This window comes from Gekko japonicus, unplaced genomic scaffold (assembly GCF_001447785.1).
Source record: "Gekko japonicus isolate JY-2015 unplaced genomic scaffold, Gekko_japonicus_V1.1 scaffold876, whole genome shotgun sequence".
NCBI lineage: Eukaryota > Metazoa > Chordata > Lepidosauria > Squamata > Gekkonidae > Gekko > Gekko japonicus.
The window spans coordinates 67,755-69,327 of NW_015176475.1; the positions used below are offsets into that span (position 1 = coordinate 67,755).

At 46.2% G+C, this 1,573-nt stretch overlaps 1 protein-coding gene across 1 annotated transcript in view; it reads right to left on the minus strand.

Annotated features, from left to right (window-relative positions):
* Positions 1-718: 718 nt before the first annotated feature.
* The window catches only part of NTN1 (netrin 1), a 5,044-nt gene continuing 4,189 nt past the window's right edge, over positions 719-1,573 (minus strand). Inside the window, exon 2 of the mRNA XM_015427189.1 lies at positions 719-828. Coding sequence (XP_015282675.1) covers positions 719-828 — 110 coding nt within the window. The remainder of the gene's footprint in view (positions 829-1,573) is intronic.

The following is a 1,573-nucleotide window of genomic DNA, read 5'->3' on the forward strand; positions in this document are numbered from 1 at the left end:
TGGTGTGAAAAGTGAAGAAATACTAGTTTCACAATTATTCTTAATGATACTCTGTTAAATAAGATATACTTAAATAGTTATTTCAGACCAGTCCAACCATGCTTATTTATACGGTGTCACACTGGTTTCAGTGATTCTTACTTCCAGCCAAGTATGCTTAAATGGCAATGCTAAACATTTTATAGGGACTGAATTTTCAAAACTTAACTTGAATTTATCTGGATACACTACCATTTCCACTAACAGGGCTGTTTTGAAAGCAAGTCTTCTTGATGTCAGTAGATCTAGTCCCCAACAGAATGCATTTGTTTTAACTGAAGCGACTCCTAAATGGATATAAAAATTCAGGTGGGTAGCCATGTTGGTCTGAAGCAGCAGAACAAAGTTTGAGTCCAGTGGCACCTTTAAGACCAACAACATTTTATTCAAAGTGTAAGTTTTCATGTGCAAAGCACACTTCGTCAGACAGTTGTTCTAAATGGACATGTTTAGGAGGACTGGGGTGCTTAAGAAGTAAATAAAGTTAAGTTTTAAGTATCCACTAGTGTGTTTCATTTCCCTAAAACACTTCTGCGTGATTTTTTAAAAATAATAAACTGCACTTTAAAAGTTTGGCCATGTTACACATCTGGCACAGCAGTTGGGTGAAGTCCGACCTAATTTGGCAGTCTCGCTAGCCTGGGATACCTTGGGAGGCACCAAGCCTCCCAGTTTCCAATCAACCAGCCTTTTCCTTCTCTTGCTGCTCCCCCCGCCTCTCCCAAGTGTTCTTGTCTGGTTCTAGCCCTGCAGGAAAGACCTGCGATTCTGTCTCAGCCTCGTGCCGGTCTGCGGGCCAAAAGAGCGCACGGAAAGCGGCAGACGGCGTCTTTTCTTTGGTTCAGCTGGGTCCAATAAAAGCATTTGGACCAGATCGTGGCAAAATTGCTGGGGCGATTTGGCTACTAATCTGAGCAACTGAGGAGTTAGCTTCAGGAGGCATACATTCTTTCAAGACCCCGCTGCAGCGCGAGAGGATTTGACCGTCAGAAAGACTGTGATCACGGGTGGAAAGCCCAGGCACAGGGGCTGCTCCGAAAAACCCCTGCCGGCTTCCAAGACATCCTCTGCAATTTCCCCTCCTCGGACAAATGGACAGAAGAGTCTTCTTGCTGCCTCCTTGGCAGCTACCCAATTCACCCACCTGCCAGCTGGAGCTGATAAAACAGGGCTGATGGGCTCATTCTACTTCTCCAGAGAGTAGAGACTATCAACTATCAACCCAATGAAAGGGGTCAGGAGACGCAGTTCGAACCCACAATCTCACCTGTTTTCCCTCCCCTCCCCGTTCTCCGGAATACAAGGCTGCACTGAATTGGGGCAGGGAAGGGGGGGCTTAACTTGCGAGGAAAGGACGGGAAATTAATTTCCTGCCAGGCTTAATGTAAGTAGCCGAAATACTTGGACTGAGGCCTATTTGAGGCCAAGTGGGCTGAAAACGAGGACACGAATGAACTGCGTTGCGGGAAGAGCCCCCCCCCAGGGGAGGTAAGGGGAACGGGGTAAACAAAGGGAAAATGAAAATGAATATTGT